This window comes from Moschus berezovskii, chromosome 27 (assembly GCF_049115385.1).
Source record: "Moschus berezovskii isolate FMDL1 chromosome 27, NW_MosBer_1.0, whole genome shotgun sequence".
Lineage (NCBI taxonomy): Eukaryota > Metazoa > Chordata > Mammalia > Artiodactyla > Moschidae > Moschus > Moschus berezovskii.
The window spans coordinates 103,610-121,738 of record NC_142486.1 but is presented as its reverse complement, the minus strand read 5'-3'; the positions used below and the strand labels follow the sequence as shown (position 1 = coordinate 121,738).

General features: G+C 40.9%; 1 protein-coding gene across 1 annotated transcript; it reads right to left on the bottom strand.

Annotated features, from left to right (window-relative positions):
* Nucleotides 1-3,146: 3,146 nt before the first annotated feature.
* LOC129545049 (patched domain-containing protein 3-like) lies at nt 3,147-15,892 on the bottom strand. Its single transcript, XM_055408848.2, has 4 exons — nt 14,861-15,892; nt 13,663-13,784; nt 7,215-7,360; nt 3,147-4,651 (listed from the first exon to the last, which is right to left on the bottom strand). Exons 1-4 carry the CDS (start codon nt 15,890-15,892, stop codon nt 3,147-3,149), a joined length of 2,805 nt encoding a protein of 934 aa, XP_055264823.2.
* Nucleotides 15,893-18,129: the final 2,237 nt, after the last annotated feature.

The window sequence follows — 18,129 nt, the reverse complement described above, 5'->3', positions numbered from 1 at the left end:
GAATATTTATTGGCTTGTGTCCTGAGGGCAGTATAACCCTGATACCACAACCTAAGAAAGGCATTACAAGAGAGGGAATTGTACACCAATATGCCTCATGAACATAGGAACAAATACCGCCAACAAAATATTAACAAAAATGGCAATATATGAAGAAAATAACATGCCATGACCAAATGTGAATTATCCTAGGAATGCAAGGTTAGTATAAAATGATTCCATGTAAGTTGATTTAAAAAATCATTCAGTGTAAGTTGTCACATTCCACAGGCTAAAATAGAAAAAGACATGATAATCTCAGTTGACAGACAGAAACTTGACAAAATTTAGTACCCATTCATGTTAAAACATGCCAGAAAACTAGAAGTAGAAAGGGGCTTCCACAATCTGACAGAAGATGGCTATGAAAAACTTCCAGGTAATCATTATATTTGATGAAATATTGATTCCATTCCTTACAAAGCTGACAGCAAGGCAATGATGTCACTATGCTTTCCTATATTTTCCTGGACGTTTTTTTTTTTTTTACTTGATTTACTATTTTTTTTTTATTGGAGGCTAATTATTTTATAATATTATATTGGTTGGTTTTGCCATACATTGACATGAATCCGCCCCGGATGTATATGAGTTCCCCTTTCTGAACCCCTCTCCCACCTCCCTCCACTCCTTATCCTCCCTCTGGGTCATCCCTGAACACCAGCACTGAGCATCCTGTATCATGCATTGACCCTGAACTGGCGATTTTGTTTCACATATGATAATATACATGTTTCAATGCCATTCTCCCAAATCATCCCACCCTCACCCTCTCCCAGAGTCCCAAAGACTGTTCTATACATCTGTGTCTCTTTTGCTGTCTCGTGTACAGGGTTATCATTTCCATCTTTCTAAATTCCATATATATGCGTTAGTATACTGTATTGGTGTTTTTCTTTCTGGCTTACTTCACTATGTATAATAGTCTCCAGTTTCATCCACCTCATTAGAACTGATTCAAATGCATTCTTTTTAATGGCTGAGTAATACTCCATTGTGTATATGTACCAAAGCTTTCTTATCCATTCATCTGCAGATGGACATCTAGGTTGCTTCCATGTCCTGGCTATTATAAACAGCGCTGCGATGAACATTGGAGTACATGTGTCTCTTTCAATTCTGGTTTCCTCGGTGTGTATGCCCAGGAGTGCGATTGCTGGATCATATGGCAGTTCTATTTCCAGTTTTTTAAGGAATCTCCACACTGTTCTCCATAGTGGCTGTACTAGTTCTCATTCCCACCAACAGTGCAAGAGGGTTCCTTTCTCTCCACACCCTCTCCAGCATTTATTGCATGTAGACTTTTGGATAGCAACCATTCTGACTGGTGTGTAATGGTATCTCATTGTGGTTTTGATTTGCATTTCTCTGATTATGAGGGATGTTGAGCATTTTTTCATGTGTTTGTTAGCCATCTATATGTCTTCTTTGGAGAAATGTCTGTTGAGTTCTTTGGCCCATTTTTTGATTGGGTCGTTTATTTTTCTGGAATTGAGCTGCAGGAGCTGCTTGTATATTTTGGAGATTAATTCTGTCTGTTGTTTCATTTGTTATTATTTTCTCCCATTCTGAAGGCTGTCTTTTCACCTTGCTTATAGTTTCCTTTGCTGTGCAGAAGCTTTAATTTTAATTAGGTCCCATTTGTTTAATTTTGCTTTTATTTCCAATGTTCTGGGAGGTGGGTCATGGAGGATCCTGCTGTGATTTATGTTGGAGAGTGTTTTGCCTATGTTCTCCTCTAGTTTCCTGGACGATTTAAGCCTGTGCAATAAGGTAAGTAAGAGATAAAAGTTTATGTAAGGAGAAATAAAATGGTCTTTATGTGATTTTGACATAACTGCATAGATTAAAAACTACTAAAAAAACTACAAAAATCTACATGAATAAGTGAACCTAAAAAGATTACACATAATAAGGTAAGTATACCAAAACCAATTGTATTTTTATGTACTAGTGAAAAAAATGAAAAAGGGGTTCAAAATATTAAAAGAAAATTAATATGTTTAGAAAGTAAATTCATGTGATCTGTAAAACATGAAATAAGATAATAGGTGAGAGACAAGCCATGTTCACAGATTGGAGGGTTCCATTTTGCTAATACATCTGTTTTCCCCAAATTGATCTGTAGACTCACCATGACCCAATTATGATTCCAGAAACCTTTTTTTTTTTTGATAGAAAGACAAGTGATTCTAACATTAGTATCTAAATGCAAAGAACCTATAACAGCCAAAATAATTTGGAAAAGAGGGAAAATGCTGGATAACTTACGTAACCTAATTTCCATAATTAATATAAAGCTTCAGTAATTGATATAGTGTGGTATCCACTTTATTACAGAAAAACAGATCAATGCACAAAAATAGAGCCACACGTAAATTGTCACTTGGTTCTCTGACAGAGGTGCGAAGTTAGTCCCTCTGGTGAAAGGACAGTCGTTTCACTAACGATGCTGGGACAACTGGAAACTATAATGGGAAGAACACGAACCTCTACCCATACTTCCCAACAAACACAGGTCTATTATTAATATGTAATATAATATAAAATGGAAATACAAAACTATTAGCTTTGAGAAGAAAATACAGATGATTTTTTGTAATCTTGGATTAGGCAAAGATTTCTCAGAAAACACTAACCATAAAAAAAAAGATAAATTTGATTCCAAAACTTTAAAAACGTCTGTTCATCAAAATACACCATTAAGAAAATGCGCTGAAAAACCCCAGACTAGGAGAATAAATAATAGTCAGTTACACTTTTACACAATAATGCATATGAGAAGTACAATGAAAATAATATTCCATTTTAGAGTAACTACTAATGATGAAATAAAAGGACAAATAATTGGAAAGTTATGCTTGATTGCATAGACCATAATAAAGATGAAAACACTTAATTTAGTAAAAATATTTTAATGTGAGACATTAATATTTCTCAGGATATTTTAAATAACATTTTAAAACAGTATTTACAAGCCAAGGAAACATGCCTTTGTTTTTAGTTTATTGACTATTCTTAATAGTGCATTTTCATCAGATTGGATTGGGCCAATCCAGAATTCTATAATTGGTCTTTGATTTGTTCGTGGCTATTCAAAGTAACTTTCAAAAAAAGGTTAAGAATACCGGGATAAAAATTAGACCATGAGCAGCTCCAAATACCATCACAAGAAACATAATCTTGAAGAATGTCCTGAAGATGTACGCTTTAGCTGCAGACAGGACACACACCCCTATTACTGTTGACACTGCACTTTGTAACACGGGGTAGCCTAACAGATACAGTGCCTCGATGGCTTTTCGGTTTACTGAGGGCTCTGAACTGGAAACAAATGCATAGGAAATGTGAGCGGAAAAGTCAAAAGAAAATCCTATACAAATGACAAGGTTAATCATGGATATGGAATCAAGGTTGACATTCCAGAAGGCCATAAAACCCGTGACGCCCACAATCACAGAAGCAATAGCAAAAGTTACCCACAGAGAACACAGGGGGTGGGGAATTAACAACAGGGAAACAGTGAACATGGCTGCTGACGCGACAAACACATTTCGAACAGTGTTTTCCACTATCGCAGAAAACTGATCAAAATATATGAATGCCGGGTTGTACACCATTAGGGGAACGTCACACTTCTCAGCCATGTCTCGGAACTGGAGTAACATCAGCTTCTTATTGGTTGAAGAAGAGATACCCATGGTTTGAATGAAGGCCCGGGAACAAATGATTCCCTGTGATGATGTTATGTTAATATCAAATGCAAAAAGGGGAAATTCCATTAAAAAAGTGGGAATATTGCTTAGAAACGCTGTCTTATCGTTTATATCTTGACGGACGTTTTCCATATATTTTACATATTCTCGTAACCAAAACTCTGTAAGGTTTCCATCTACATACTCACTGTTTTCAAAATCTGCCAGACATTTTTCCAGTTTTTGCCTAGCAACTTTATCCCAGTAGTCAAGAACCTCAGTAACGATCACCATAACCCTGGGGCCATAAGTAGAAAAATGTTCTTCTTCTACATTAAAATATGGGATGATGTAGGAGTCGTCACTTGCCAAATTTCGGAGGTCTAACCCTTCTTGCACTCGGAAACACCCACATAAACTAGTTATGATGTATGAAATGTACAGGAGCACTACAAAAACCTTGGACTTGGTGTTTGTGAGAAAAGGACCAAAATAGTCTCTGAAGAACAGATTCATTGGATGGACGTCAGCTTTATACTCATCTTGGAGAGAACTACCTGGGAGGCAGCAGGACTTTTTTAATGAGGAACATTTTTGGTCAGGCGTTTCTGGCTTCTTCAGCCAGCGCAGACAGACTACTTCTCTTTTCCCATCCAGGGCCATACATGCTCCAAAACAGGTGATGCTATAAAAATAACAGAAGAGCAGGGTTGTTCCTGTATAGATGCAAAAGTATTGCACGGACCTGAAAGAGGTCATAACTCCTGTATAGAAGGCCAGGACATTGGTGACGGTGGTGATCGTAATGGATACTGCCACTTTTGAATAGACATCGGACATCCGCTCGGCTGTGCTATCCGTGAGGCTGGTCTTCTGCCAGGCAGAAACCATGATAAACATGTCATCGACCCCAACACCTGTTAGAGAAAGAAACAGAGTCTTCGTACTTTTTAGCGTCCATTAAACATTAACCAGATCAACTCAGACCGTTTTCTCTGCCCGTCTCTCAAGGTCTCACTGATCTTGCGGAGTCTGTGTGTGGATACTGCTTGCTCTGACGCCTTCTCTGGTTGCCTCTGAATCCACAACACAACTCACCACTCCCTGCTCTGTAACAACTCTGCACTTTGTACACACAGCACAGTACACTCTACTCCTAGTCATCGTTCAGGGCATTTCAATGAAGAGTCAGGAAACCTGGCTGACTGGGTATTAGGTGAACCAGTATTAGCCATGCATCTCTGATTCCATCAGAACATTTGAGAGACCATTTTCTCTTATAAACCATTTTACTCTAAGGCACTAATACTGAGTTAGCATCCTGTTGTTTAAAATATGAGCTGGATTTATCTGTTCTCCAGTTAGCATCTAGGTATCAATGTGGTATGATTTTAAAGGCACCCCATAGTTTGTTCACACACAGATATACATACACATGTAGTTTTCTGTTAGTTTGCTTCTGACACCTAGAACGCTGTCATTCAAACTTCACTTGCCCAGATTAAGGCATTATGTCAGTAAAATGCAGGTACTCTTGAGATCAGAAATATGTACCAAAGTAAACCTTAAGAATCCTTTACATGATAAGTGAATACTAAAGTAACCGGTCTCTTCCACAGTGATGTTTCCTGATTGATTTGGAATAAAGAGGCCAGGAGAACATTTGAGGACTCTGAAGTCGTCACTGAAGGTTAGGAGAGGAGGACTGCAGAGAAGAAAGGGGATTACCAAGGACAGCCTAAGATAATTTATCGCTGCAGATAAATTTCACTTCCCTCAAGCTTCCTACCGCTTTCACTCCTATACACCTGTTTCTGTGTGTATTGATACAAAATCAATACTTGGAACTGAATGCTGACTGATTTTAATATCAACCTTGGAAGATCTTCTCCATGGATTACATGGGAAGGTACTGGGAATTGTACTTTGCCTCTAATTCGGATGTTCTGTGTGTATGGTCTGGCAGAAGGCCTGCAGTGACACAGGCTTGTGTAGTCTGTCACATGCCCCCTGCAGCCAGCTTTCTGGATTTTGTTTGCATTCGGCTGGACAAAGGGCAAGAATCTGAAGTACTAAGGACCACAAATAAACTCACTGATTTGGAACAGGTATTTAAAAACCAGTTTTATTATTTATGGAACTTGGTTCAGAAACTGTCCTCACACATTTCTTGAGCTACTGAAATCACAGCCCCCACACACACATGCACCCCTACACTGACATGTCTGTGTATACAGATAATATGAAGATGCTGATATGAAGTCAGTTGTCTGCACTTTAGTTGGCTCTGGCTGTGGGAACACTGAGTGTGTGAGTGTGAGTGTGTGCAGGAAGGCGTGCGTGCACAGCTCCTCCCCGTCTCCCCTCGGAAACCAAGGTGCTTACCGTCCAGAATAGACACATATTGCCTTCTTATGCTTATTGTAAAATAAATCCTGAAAGTACAGGCAAATACAAAGAAAACCTCTAAATAACTGTAATTCTACCTGTCAAGGATAATCCTTGCTAATATTTTAAGTATTATCTATCCAGAATTTTCTCTATACAAATATATATGTATATTTTTATACATATGTATATCTATGTATACATATAAATGTATAAATATATTTATGTATAGTGTATAATGTATGTATGTGTAATGTATAAATATAATATGTATACATATTTATACATATGTATATCTCTGTTTTAAACATCTTGTTTCATAACCGGCATTTTTCATTTGACACTTTATATCTGCCTCTTTTGAAAGACTGAATAGGATTCTAAAACTTTAATGTGATCTGAGCAGACCAATCCCATGTTGATATAGGATTAGCTTGTTTTTGTTTTCTCCTACTCTAAATCACACTATAACGAACATGCTTATTTTATTTTGTGAAAACCTGTCCAATAACTAGGACAAATTCCCAGAAGTGGAGTTGGCAGGTCAATGGTATTCCATTTAAAACTGTTAAGTCTTTTGATTTGTTGCAAAGTTATATCTTAAAAGTGCACCAATTCACAAATCTCCCTCAGCAGAGTGTTCACTTGCATACAATGTTCCCCAAACATTCAATCTTGCTATAATATTCATTAATAAGAAGACAAAGTATCTCACTTTTGGTTTAACTTGCATCCCTTGATTAATCGAAAGGTCAAATATTTCTTTCTTACATTTTCAATGATTAGTATTTTGGAGTGTGTGTGTGTGAGTGTGTGTGTGTGTGTGTGAGTGTGTGTGTGAGTGTGTGTGTGTGTGTGTGTGCAATGCCCGTTCATGTCCCTGGTCTGTGTTTTCCATTTGGGGTACCAGATTTTTCCAACTCTAAAGGCATATAATTCCATTTGATTTTCTTTTTCTCCTGATTCCTCATTTTGGGGCTGTAGATTCACCGACATACAATCGTTATGCTCAATCTAACACGATGCCCTTCCTCTACCCATCCCGCACCCCACACATGCGCAGTGTGCGGCCGCGGGCTCCGCTTCACTCACCGAGGATGAGAAATGGCGAGTTTGCAACTATGAGCACGAAGGGCACCCCGACGTACAGCATCAGGCCGAAGCCACTCACCACGGCCATGGCGGTACAGATGACTCCGAAGACCGCGACCCACATCTTGTTTTGTACACAGTCACACCTGCAAATTTGGAGGGAAAATTCATGGAACTTGTGGTAGCTTCCATACTGAAATTCCAGCAATTCATAACATTCTTGACTTGGACACCTCTTCAGAGCCCTCTTGGGCAATAATCCCCATACCTGTCTGCTGGAGAACTTTTAATTTCCAGGCACTAGCCCAGACCAACTGAACAAAAAGAAAGGACAGGGGGGCAGGGTGGGGACAGAAAAGTTGGGAATCTGTACTTTTACCAAACTATACTGGTTGATTCTTAAGCAGCAAGCCAAGCGTGAATCCACCGACTGGCCTTTCAGAACCACAAAAAGATACTAAAACATTGCAAACAGCTAATTCCACTCTGATCTCCAAAGGAGCGTGAATAGAAGCAAGCAGTATGAAAGTGCCCATGTCGAGGTATCTTCTCACCCACTTATGACTTCCATTAGCCATAAACACAATCCTAAATACCTCCTGTATGTCAAACCTGGTTTAATATACACTGTGGCTAACAAAAAGAATGAAAGCCTCCTTCTAACAGTTTTTCATTGTTCTGCTCTGCTAAAGAAGTGTGCTCTAGAAAAGAGGCTTTGTGTGTGTGTGTGTGTGTGTGCGCTCAGTCAATTCAGTTGTGTCTGACTGCTTGTGACCCTATGGACTGTAGCCCACTAGGCTCCTCTGTCCACAGGAGTCTCCAGGCAGGAATAGTGAAGTAGGTTGCCATGCCGTCCCTCTAGGGGATCTTCCCCACCCAGGGATCAAACCTGTGTCTCCTGCATTGCAGGCAGATTCTTTACCACTGAGCCACCAGGGAAGCCCAAGAAAAGTGGCTGCTGCTGCAGCTCAGTCGCGTCAGTCGTGTCCAACTCTGTGCGACCCCATAGACGGCAGCCCACGAGGCTCCTCCGTCCATGGGATTCTCCAGGCAAGAGTACTGGAGTGGGTTGCCATTGCCTTCTCCGAGAAAAGTGGCTGCTAATTGCAAAAAAAAAAAAAGTAATATATACTCCATTTTTAATAACACAATTTATGTCTATTTCTTGGCTGGACCAACAAAAATGGGAATATATATATAGCATTTTAAAAAGACTGGGTTTAATACTTTAACTCCCCAACAACCACAACTTTATATTTTAAAGTATTGACAACAATCTCTAGGTTTCTGTTTTACTTCATTGCCAACTGCATCAAAACAAATGACTGATAGCTGCCTCTAGAAACTTTTAGTAGGAGAGAGAAACAGTTTGGTTTGAAGACTAGGAAAGTCAACTGTGGAAATGGAGCTGCTGATTCCCAGAGAGCAAGAATATAGCTAAAGACCTATTCATGCAAGGCTACATTAAAATAACCAAACTTTCTTATTAAAACAACTATGTGTGCCTGTATTTCACTTTTTGTCGAACTGCTGGTGCTATCTGTTAAACTCAGGCCCCCAAATCAACATACATTCACGCACCAAAACAAAAGTATTTTGATTACAAAACAAAATTTGATTACAACCAATATTTTCTTGTGGACTTCCCTAGAGCTCAGATGGTAAAGAATCTACCTGCAACGTAGATCTGGGTTCAATCCCTGGTTCAGGAAGATCCCCTGGAGAAGGAAATGGCAATCCACTCCAGTATTCCTGCCTGGAGAATCCCATGGACAGAGTGGCCTGGTGGGTACAGACCCTGGGGTCACAAAGCGTCAGACACGATTAAGTGACTAACACATACACACAATACTTTCTTAAAGCTACAGTAGGAGTTTAAGATAAAAGTAACACCAATGAACCTTGAAATCAGAAAGGTTAACAGGATACGAGCTACGTATGACATGCTGAGCCCTATTCCCTCTTTCAGGTTTCTGGACTGCTGGCATAAATTTTTCAGAGGATGGAGGGAGTGAAGTATATTACTGGCTAGAGTGATCTGACTTGACTAGTCGCTGTGTTGACCCTCTAAATGACCCTTATTTTAACGCTCAGTAGGCAACAGAAGGAAAGATGAGAATGCACTTGCAGATTTTCTAGTCCCCAGGAAGGACTTTGGTTAAGCAGTTTATCAGAATGACTTAGGAGAGTCTCAGAACGTCAGATTCCTGCAGTCCTGGAACACAGCTCTGCAGACTCTGATCTACAGTTTGCAGGGAAGCTGCAGAATCCATGTGTCTAAAAACTTCTTCATGTGATTCCAGTGCTCAGGCTGACTGGGGAATCACTGGCAGCAAAACGACCAATCAAAACAGCTCACTAACCACACATTAAAGAAGGCATGAAACAGGAGTTCCCTGGTGGTCCAGTGGTTAGGACTCCTTGGCACTTTCATTGCTAGGGCCTGGGTTTGGCCAAAAAAAAAAAAAGTATAAATGGATGAAATGAAGGATAACAGCTCTAACATATACAGAATATTAAATACCCAAACAATAGAAGCAAGTCCTTCCTTGTCAGCAATTATTTTAAATCTAAACAGATTAAACTTTCCAATCAAAAAGCAGATATTGTCAGAATGGATAAAACAGCATGATTCAACTACATGCCATTTACAAGAGATTCCCGTTAGATCCAAAGACATAAATAGACGGATAAGAGGACTGAAGTAGAGTCTCCATAGGAATAGTAACCAAAAGCGACTAGGCGTGCCTGTACTGCTAGCAGACAACACAGACTGTCTCAAACACTGCTAAAGGTGTGGGAAAGAAGAAATTACATGTTTATAAAGAGCCAATTAATCAAGAAGATATAACAACTATAAACATAAATGGACCTCATAACAGAGACCCAATATATATGAAGCAAATATTAACAGTATTATAGGGAGAAATACATAGCTCTACAATAGTAGTTGGAAAATTCAATACCTCCCTTTCAATAATGGATAAAACATCTAGGCAGATAATCCATAAGGACAATGAGAACATACAAAACACCATAAAACCTATGAGATGTAGTGGCACCAGTGTCCAGAGGCAAATGTATACTGCACGAAAAAGAAGAGAAAAGATCGCAAACCACTTTGTGGATTTAGACACCGTGTGGAACCAGAAAAGAAGAGAAGACCTAACACAAAGCTAACAGAAGGAATAAAATAAGAACAGTGATAAATATAACTGAGAATAGAAAAATAGAGAAAACCAGCAAAGCCAAAAGTTGGTTATCAAAAAGAAAACAATCAACAAAATTGAAAGACATTTATTTAGAGTGATAAAGGGGAAAAAATACAAAATGAGACATGAGACATGAAAATGGGGACTTCACTACTGAATTTACATAAATAGAAAGGATTTAAGACATTGCTATAAGCAACCTACGCCAAAAAAACTGTATAACCTGGATAAAATACACAAATTCCTAGAAATACTCAAAGACATAAACTGACTCAAGATGAAACTCTCAACAGAATGTGTAAAAGGACTGATCCATAGTCAAAAACCTCCCCTCACCTCCAAAATAAAGTCCAGGTTTGATGGCTTCACCAGTGAATTTTATCAAATATGTGAAGAACAATTAACACCAATCCTTTTCAAACCTTTCCAAAAAAACTGAAAGGAAGGGAACACTTCCTCTTTTGATGAGGTCGTGATTACATTGATATCAATGTCAGACTAAGATACCACAAGGAAGCTACAAACAATACCTCTTATTAACACAGACACAAAAATCCTCAACAAAGTTCTAGCAAACACAATTCAATAAGCATATTAAAAGAAGTGTCTATCATGATCATATGGGATTTACCCAGGAACGGAAGAGTGGCTCAACACGAGAGCATCAGTGTGACACAGCACACTAACAGAGCAGAGGATGAAAGCCAGACGAGTCTCTCAAAAGGCACAGAAGGGCGCTCGACAACAGCTCTCAAAAACAAGGAATGGAAGGAAAGCTCCTCGAAATTATAAAGGCAGTTATGAACATGGCGCAGCTACTGTTGTACTCAAGGGTGGAAAAAGAAAGAAAGCTTTCCCTCTAAGGTCAGGAACAACACAAGGGTGCGCGCTCTCATCAGCGGTGCTCAGAGACGCACGGGGAGTGCTTACCAGAGTGATTAGACAGGACTTCGAAATTAAAGGAGTTCAGACTGGACAGGAAGAACTGGAACTCTCTTTTCACAGATTATATGATCCTACATATGAAAACTCCAGTGAATCCAAAGGAAGCTACTAAGGTTAGTAAACAATTCAGTAAAACTGCAAGATACAAGATCAACACACAGGGTTCAGTTGTTTCTATCCATGTGCAATGAACAATCCCAAAAAAGAAATTAAGAAAGTGGTTTCATTTAGCATTTAAGATAATGAAATACTTCGGAATACATTTAACCAAAGACGTGAAAGACTGGTACATGGAAAACTACAAAACATTGGTGAAAGAAACTAAAAAAGACCTAAATTAATGGAAAGACTTTCACAGTTCATGGGGGGAAGAATTAATATTGTCAAAATGACAATCTCGCCTAAGGCGATCTACACATTAAACACAATCTCTATCAAAATTCCAACAGCTTTTATTCAGAAATGTATAGGTCAATACTCAAATTCATATGGAATTACAAGGAGCCCTGGATATTCCAGAATAACCATAAAAAGAAAAAATAAATGGACAACTGAGATTTCCAGATTTAAAAACTTATAACAGAGCTACAGTATTTAAATCAAAGTGGTACTAGTATATGGACAGACATATAGACCAATGGAGTAGAACTGAGCATCTAGAAATAAATCCATGTATCTACAGCCCATTGATTTTTGACAAGGATGCCAAATCCAATCAACTGGGAAAGAGCAGTCTTTTCAACAAATGGCACTTGGATGACTGGATTTCCATGGGAACAAGAATGAAGTTGGACCCCTAGTTCACATCATATACAACTATGATTAAAAATTGTAACCACCTAAATATTGCAGCTGAAACCATAAAACTCTTGAAGGAAACATAGAGCAATTGCACACTACCTTACTTGTCAATGGAAGCTTAGATGTAACACCAAAAGAACAAGTAGACACAATAAAAATAAATAAGTTGAATTTCATCTAAATTAAAACCTTTGTACATTAAAGGACATTATTAAGAAAGAGATAATCTACAGAGTGAGAGAAAATATTTGCAAATTATATAACTTGATAAGGATTTAATATCCAAAACATATACTCAACAACAACAGAATTCAACAACAAAAGGACAAACAGCTTCACTAAACATGAACAAAGGTGGGAATTCCCTGACAGTCCAATGGTCAGAACTCCAAACTTTCACTGCCAAGGGCCTGGGCCCAAGTTCAACCTCCTGTCAGGGAAATGAGATTCTTCAAGCCTTGGGGCACAGCCAAAAAAAGGGCAAAGGACTTGAATAGACGTTTCTCCATAAAGGATATGCGTGTGTGCTCAGTAGCTCAGTTGTCTGACTCCTTGTGACCCCTAGCCACCAAGCTCTTCTGCTCATGAAATTGTCTAGGCAAGAATACCAGAGTGGGTTACCATTTCCTTCTCCAGGGCATCTTCCCAACACAGGGATCGAAACCAAGTCTCTTGCATTTCCTGCACTGGCAGGCAGATTCTTTACCACTGTGCCACCTGGGGAGCTCCAAAGAAGATATACAAATAATAATCACATTAAAAAGATAATCATGGTTAGAATGTAGAGAAATTGGAAAACTTACACACTGCTGGTGGGATATAAAATGGTGTAGCCTCTGTGAAAAATAGTTTGGTGGCTCTTCAAAAAGCTAACCAGTGAATTATCATACAACCCACTAATTCCACTCCTAGGTATATACTGAAAAGAACTGAAAACAGGAGCTTAAACAGAGATTTGGACACCATGGTTCACTACATCATTATTCACTATAGTCCAAAGGTAAAAATATTTCAAGTGCCCATCAACAGATAGGTAGAGAAACAAATGTGGTATATACATAAAATGAAATATTATGCAGCCATGTAAAGGAACTCATGCTACAACATGGATAAATGTTGAAAACATGGTAAGTGAAATAAGTCAGTCACAAAAGGACAAATACTGTATGATTCCACTTATATGAAATCTCTAGAATAGGCAAATTCATGGAAACAGAAACTAGATTAAAAATTAGCCAAGACTTGGGGGAGACAGTGGGGAGTTATTACTTAATGGTTACAGTGTTTGTGTGGGGTGATGGAAAATATTCATAAAGGGATAGTTGTAATGGTTGCACAACACTGATAATGTAATTAATGCCACTGATCTGTGCACTTAAAAATGGTTTTTGAAATGACACATTTTATGTTATAAATGTTATAAACACATTATCTATATTATTACAATAAAATATTTTTTAGAGTTTAAAACACCAATAAAATTATTTTACCTGTAGCACGATACAATTGCAAATACTATGATTAGAGTGTAGGCCAAGTGAAACAAGGGGATCACTGTCATTGAAGTTGCCTCAAATTCCAGTTGTCTAGAAAGTGATGAAAAGTGGACAACCTGCCGCAAGAATATATTCAGGTACATGACTTTCAATTCTGATATTGCATGTGAGTGACATATGATATTGAAACACTACAACTTATTAATTTAAACATTAAAATTCAGTGAAAAATAAAAATATATGGATTATGATTTTAGAATAAAGAAGGTAATAAAGATTTGCTTCTTCCCACAAATCTCTGGCATGCTTTTCAAAGTCTCTTTCAAAAAATCTAAAGTTCAAAACTCCTGATACAAAAAATCTGAATCTTATATAAAACTGTGAAAGCATTAATAACTATATACATTATAATTTTCTCTAAACTTCAGTCACTATCTTTTACTATTTTAATTGTTCAAACATCACTTAAGACAGGCCTGGGTATTAAAAGGCTTTCCCCAGAAGACATCTTCTCATTTTCACCAGTTTTATTCAGAGTATTAGGTTTGCCAGTCCCAAAGTTACTGAACAGCTAATATGTGCCTGGCACTATGCTATACTGTACTTTTAAAATGCTCATCTTTCTCAAAAACATCATGGAACTTATGTTTAAAGTTTTGCTTTTTTATTCCAATGAACTCCAAAGTTTAGGGGGCTCCCAGAAACAACAAAGGCTTAAACTGAAAGTAGGAATTACAGAGTAATTTGACCAGATAAACCAAACTAAACCTGAAAATCAACGTCTGAACTGAACAGACCTACCCTGAGAATGTACCATTTGTGTTTTTAACCAGAATGTTACCAAGGATTTAAGATTTGTGGCATTCTTCTCCTTTTTTTTTTCAAAGTCCTCTTTTTACTTTATTAAAAAAAATTATTGTAGTACAGTTGATTTACAATGTTGTGCAGTTTCACGTGTACAGCAAAGTGAATCAATGGTACACACATCCACTCTCTTTTAGAATCTATTGTAGCTTTCTTCAGTGTGCTATTTTAAGAAATAAAATATTGATCAAATAAAGCAGAGCACACCTAGCTTCCAGTCAAGGACTCTATCTGATAATCTGGGAGTGCTGCTGCATGGTCCTTGGAACAAGTCCTCTTATCCCTCCCACCTTCTCCTGGCCTCTCATAAACCCCAGCCACTAGGTACCTGGATCTTCTTCAAGGCCAGACTCTCTTCAAGGCTGCCAGCCTTCGTCAGGAAATGGATAATCCACGCCTTGCTACGTTCATTTTCCTCTCCTTCACCTGTCTCCAGGTAATACTGCAGCCTCATGGCTTTGGCCTGGAGGAGTAACTGGCTCGGCCCCATACTCTCGCCCAAGACAGTTCCTCCCAGGATGTTGGCCAGGGAGACGACGTGACCGGCTATGCTGTACATGGGGAAGGTGATGGTTCTCAGGTTGAGGCCCTTGTTCCTTTTCCAGGCAAACAAGAGTGGGTTGGGGGGGACACAGGAGCCCTGGCTCTTAGTGCAGACCTCGCTGTAGGGGATCAGGGTTCCGTTGTCCTGGGTCACAGTCAGAGCCTGCACCGCGTCGTCCACCTTGCTGATTTCCTCCAGGATGTCCGGCTCCAGCAGGGTCTCGGTGTTGGAGACCACGAGGACGGAGGCGTAAGGGACCTCGGTGCTCTTCCTGGAGATGGAGAACATGAGAGCGTCGCTGGCGGTGAGATGTCCCTGCACGAAGCGCCGCTCGGCCTTGGCGGGGCTCCCGACCGGGGTGTACTGCTCCTCCAGGTCCTCTTCTGCATTCCGGGGCAGGTACATCAGGCCGGTGCCCAGGACGGCCGTGAGCGCCACGGGCAGCAGCAGGAAGAGCCAGGGGTGCGCGCCCACCTTCGCGCCCAGCCGCCGGAAGGCCCGCGACAGCGGCGCCTCCAGGCAGTTGGTGCGGCAGCGCGGCCGCGGGGCCCGAGGGGCCTCAGACCGCGACGCCGGCGCCGGCGGGGCCTCGAGCCCCGGAGGGGCCTGTGCGCTCGGCCCCGCCGCCGGGCCGCGCCCGGGCTCGCGGTCCTGACGCGCCGCCGAGGGCGGCCCCGGCTCCGGGCCAGGCCCTGCGGGCGGCCCGCGCTCGCTCTCCGGCCCCGGCCCCTGCGCCTCGGACCCCGGCCCTGGTGCGGCCTCCCGCTCGGGCTCCGGCTCCGGCTCCGGCGCGACCTTCGACGGATTGAGGCTCATTTTCGGGAAGGGAAGCCCACGTGCTCAGCAGGGCAGTCACCTGCCGCGCGGAGCCGCCCTCCACCCACCAACGGCTCCCGAAGCTCTAAGCCGTCGTTGACCCCAGGCTGCGCGCGCCCCAGCGCGGAGCGCCTTGGCCGTCACGTGGTCCAGCGGCGGCCAGTTGAGTCGCTCAGTCGTGTCAGACTGTGCGCGACCGTGAACCACAGCACACCAGGCCTCCCTGTCGATCACCAACTCCCGGAGCTCGCTCAGACTCACGTCCATTGATCGGTGATGCCGTCCGACCAGCTCATCCTCTGTGCTCCCCTTCTCCTCCTGCCCTCAGTCTTTCCCAGGATCAAATGAGTCAGCTCTTCCCATCAGGTGGCCAAAGTATTGGACTTCAGCTTCAGCATCAGTCCTTCCAATAAATACTCAGGACTGATTTCCTTTAGGATGACTGGTTGGGTCTCCTTGCAGTCCAAGGGACTCTCAAGAGTCTTCTCCAACACCACAGTTCAAAAGCCTCGATTCTTTGCTGCTCAGCTTTCTTTACAGTCCAAGTCTCACATCCATACATGACTACTGGATAAACCATAGCTTTGACTAGATGGACCTTTGTTGGCAAAGTAATGTCTCTGCTTTTAATATGCTGTCTAGGTTGGTCATAGCTTTCCTTCCAAGGAGCAAGTGTCTTTTAATTTCATGGCTGCAGTCACCATCTGCAGTGATTTTGGAGCCCCTCAAAATAAAGTCTGTCACTGTTTCCATTATTTCCCCATCTATTTGCCATGTAGTGATGGGACCAAATGCCATGCTCTAACTAGCCCCAATTTTGTCCCTGGCGCCCATCCTCTCAGGATTTAGTTAATACAAGATGCACATCTTAAAGGCGAATGAAATGAGTGCTTACACGACTCAGAATTGACTGGGAGAATCTGGTTTATTCAGGGACACACACACTCACACACACCGCCGCACACTAAAGGCACAGATTTTCCCTGTGTTCTAAGCAGCAGATTTTACCTTTGAGGGGAGCATCCAGAAGCATGGTTCTCAGGTAAGACTTTGGTGCACCAAAGTTATTTTTATTCTTTGCAGACATAACATTCTCCTGGTAAAAAGTTAGAAGTAGATGCATAAAATAAAAAGTGGGACTAGAAGAACCCAAATCCAGTCCTAAAACTTCCTTCTATCATGTTCCTCTTAATGGAAATGTTAAAAAGTGGGAATTTATCCTTATAAATTCTTTTCTCTGCATTTGCAAGCATATCCAGATATATGGAAATATATCTTTTTCATAAATGAACGTGAAGTCACTCAGTTGTGTCCGACTCTTTGCGACCCCATGGACTGTAGCCTACCAGGCTCCTCTGTCCATGGAATTCTCCAGGCAAGAATACTGAACTGGGTTGCCATTTCCTTCTCCAGGGAATCTTCCTGACCCAGGGATCGAACCCTGGTCTCCCGCATTGTAGGCAGATACTTTTACCATCTGAGCCACTAGGGAAATCCATTTTCATAAATATTATTGCACTATCTGTGTATGCGGGACCTGGGTTCTATCGCTGGGTTGGGAAGACCCCCTGGAGAAGGGAAAGCTATCCACTCCAGTATTCTGGCCTGGAGAATTCTATGGACTGTATAGTCCACGGGTTGACAAAGAATCAGACAGGACTGAACAAAAAGGAAAAAAAAGAAAAATAAAATGTGTATGCAGATTACATTTTTCACCAAATACGTCAAAGGATCTTAACATGTGACTGTATGTAGATTTATCTTATTCTTTGGAATTGCTTTATAGTTTTCCATTGCATGGCTGGAACATAAATTAGCCATAACGCTATTGATAGATCTGTAGGTTGTTTAGAATGTTTTGCTGATACGATGCTGGGAAGGATTGGGGGTGGGAGGAGAAGGGGATGACAGAGGATGAGATGGTTCGACAGCATCACCGACTCGATGGACATGAGTTTGAGTGAACTCCGGGAGTTGGTGATGGACAGAGAGGCCTGGCGTGCTGTGATTCATGAGGTCGCAAAGAGTCGGACACGACTGAGCGACTGAACTGACCTGAGGTGAACAAATGTCTTTTTCTTAGAGCATAAGAACTGCATTTGTGAGATGATTTTGTAGAAGGGGATTTACTGGACCAAAGGATATCCCATTTTAAATTTCTGAGTTATTGATAAAATCCATAGATGTTGAATTTTCCCAATGGGTAAACAATCTGCTTGCTATGCAGGAGACACAGG